Raw genomic sequence first — 2,584 nt, 5'->3', positions numbered from 1 at the left:
GAGAGATGAGAACATAAAAGTATAAATATACTAACTGATAATAATCCACCATCACAATCTATCCATCTGCTAAATAGATAAATAAATAAATGAATTAATAATATCAAGAGTGGATCATCTACTCTTGATATTATTTACCTTAATTCAGAGTTTCTGATTTCTAATGTCATCATGCTCAATAATGAGCCCCACCCTTTGCATTGCTTTGCAAAGTTTGCATCCGGTTGATCAATGGCAACTAAAACCAGTTCTTGTTCCTCTTCTCTGAGTCTCTTCTCTTCTCCTTTGACTATTGGTAATGTTCATTAACTATCTATGTATCATTGAATATGATTTTAGATCAACTTATTGATGTACTTAATCTGTTGAAGAGATGTGGTTTCCCTCAGAGGAGATGGAAGGAACTAGGACTGACACTAGGATTACACAAGAACACACTGGACGCCATTGAAAGGAATCATCCTGGTGATGTATCTCGATGCTTGACAGATTGTCTCTCCCAGTGGTTGTCCAGAGCTGATAATGTTGACAGTAAAGGAGGAGCTACCTTTGACTCACTGTCAGATGCTCTTAAATCTATGAATGAGAATGCTGCAGCTGACAAGTTAGATCAAGAGAGTAAGTTAATATCACTGATTGTATTAGTATTGACTGTGTGTGTATTCTGTAGAATGTAATGCTATGATCAGTGGTAATGATATCAAAGGAACCAATGATGTACACAGTACTGCTACTGGTGAGTGTTACATTACTAGACTCAAGATGTACAAAAATTACTATTTTCTGAGACTGGTGGAGGAGTGTAATTTGCAATGTAAAATATTTAATTTGTTAAATTATGTGCTAAATTTATAGTAAGCCATAATTGATTGGTATGTAGTATGATAACTATGAAATACTTCAATTGAGATAATTACTACAGTTATTTGAATGCTCTATCCTCCTATACAGGTACAAACAAGCCATTGATAGGAGGTCCTCCACTTTCTCCTATTGCATTAATGGATATACCAGATGATAGACCAAAAGTATCTGAATTGATAGAGTTTCATGAGTTATTGATCAAAGGACAACTGGAGGAGTCTCTACCACTGCTTGATGCTGATACTATAAGAAAGATTAGAAATGCTGTTAATGATCATGAAGGAATGTCTCTTCTTATAAGAGCATTTGAAGAACATCCAACACTGCTACATGAAATGAGAGTAGCTACTAGAAAAATAAAAGGTGTAAATGTTTAAAAAGTGTATTAAAATTAGCTAACGTAATCAGCAAGCATGTCAGTTTTTATTAAATTACTATTAATAGGCTCATCACAAAAGACACTAAAGTCTCCTCCCCCAGTAGCACCTAAACCAAGATCATTATCACAAAGTAGACGATCTCAACCATTGTCAACAGCTAAAAAACAACGACCACTTTCACAAGCCACACAACCTGCTCCTCCAACTGCACCTAAACCACGTCGACCATCACTAACTACACAACCTCCTTCAAAAGCACCTAAACCACACCTACCATCAATAACTAAAAAACCTCTACCAACAGCACCTAAGCCAAGACAATCTCAAGATTCATCATTAGCTCCACATGATCCAACAGCAACAGTACTGCAAGATAAGGAGGGGAAGAAAGATCCATCATCATTAGAACCAATGGAAGGATCAATGTCATGTGAATACATTACAATGAAAGAGATGTTAGCTGATCTTGTTGATCTGTTGGCAGGAAATGCTCTAGTTATTTCTCAATTAAATAATCATCTCTTTTCATCTGATCTCATTCCTAAAGCAGTACATGTTACTGTTGAAAGTACTGCAAGCCTCACTCCTTATGATAGAGCTAATAAAATATTCTCTTCAGTACTAGCAACACTTGAGTGTCATCCTAATCCTAACAGTGTGTTCTTTTCTCTCATTACATCACTACAGAAAGTAGGACTAATAAACATGGCATCTAAACTAATGGAAAAATTAAGTAAGATATAATATACCCCAGTTATCCATTTATTTATTTTTGATTTATTTATTTTTGATTCATTTATTTATTTTTTATTTATAGTAGGAGTTACAGGTGGTCATGTTGATCCTAATCTAGAGCAGCAACCATCAATCAGTAAGGGACCACTTCAACCAGTGGATGTCACTGCACAATCTCACACACCACATCCAACAATCACTGGATCACAATCATCTACTCCTCCTACTGTCATTGAGCTCAGTTCAAAGGATGAAGTTGCTGCCAATATTGGAAATCTTCATTCTCGTTTTGCATCTCTTGATTCTAATATAAGAGATGAGTTTGAGGAGCTGGTGGAAAAGGGTAAAGTGAAGCTTAAAGCTGTAGCTAGGAGTGCAGCTACTTTTTTGGACATACCAGTTTCCACTTTGAAATATAGCGATGTTGATGAATTATTTGATTCTCTTAAAAAGTATTGTGATTTTTTCAGCTGTGGTCTACTTAAACACTTGACAGACACTTATCTTTCAAATGCACAAATTGAACTAGCTCAATACATTGATAGTGTTGATAAATTCTCCAAATTATCACAATTTAAGCACATACTATTGTAATCGAAAAAAAA

At 35.3% G+C, this 2,584-nt stretch overlaps 1 protein-coding gene across 1 annotated transcript; it reads left to right on the top strand.

Moving 5' to 3' along the window:
• Positions 1-584: 584 nt before the first annotated feature.
• On the top strand, positions 585-2,577 carry LOC109591302 (uncharacterized). The gene is made up of 5 exons (XM_020007063.1): positions 585-618; positions 671-736; positions 952-1,227; positions 1,309-1,977; positions 2,062-2,577. The coding sequence occupies exons 2-5, from the start codon at positions 682-684 to the stop codon at positions 2,571-2,573; spliced, it is 1,512 nt and encodes a 503-aa protein (XP_019862622.1). The 5' UTR covers positions 585-618; positions 671-681; the 3' UTR covers positions 2,574-2,577.
• Positions 2,578-2,584: the final 7 nt, after the last annotated feature.

The sequence above is a fragment of the Amphimedon queenslandica genome, unplaced genomic scaffold (assembly GCF_000090795.2).
Source record: "Amphimedon queenslandica unplaced genomic scaffold, v1.1 AMPQUscaffold_8484_Cont19572, whole genome shotgun sequence".
Classification (NCBI taxonomy): Eukaryota; Metazoa; Porifera; class Demospongiae; order Haplosclerida; family Niphatidae; genus Amphimedon; species Amphimedon queenslandica.
Note: the sequence above shows the minus strand (reverse complement) of the source record. Positions and strands in the feature narration are given on the sequence as shown.

Excerpts from the sequence above, each read along its gene's own strand:
- LOC109591302 (XM_020007063.1), top strand. The coding sequence starts at position 682 with ATGATCAGTGGTAATGATATCAAAGGAACCAATGATGTACACAGTACT. Across the intron at positions 737-951 it reads TGTACACAGTACTGCTACTG|GTACAAACAAGCCATTGATA; the intron begins GTGAGTGTTACA and ends CCTCCTATACAG. Across the intron at positions 1,228-1,308 it reads AGCTACTAGAAAAATAAAAG|GCTCATCACAAAAGACACTA; the intron begins GTGTAAATGTTT and ends TACTATTAATAG.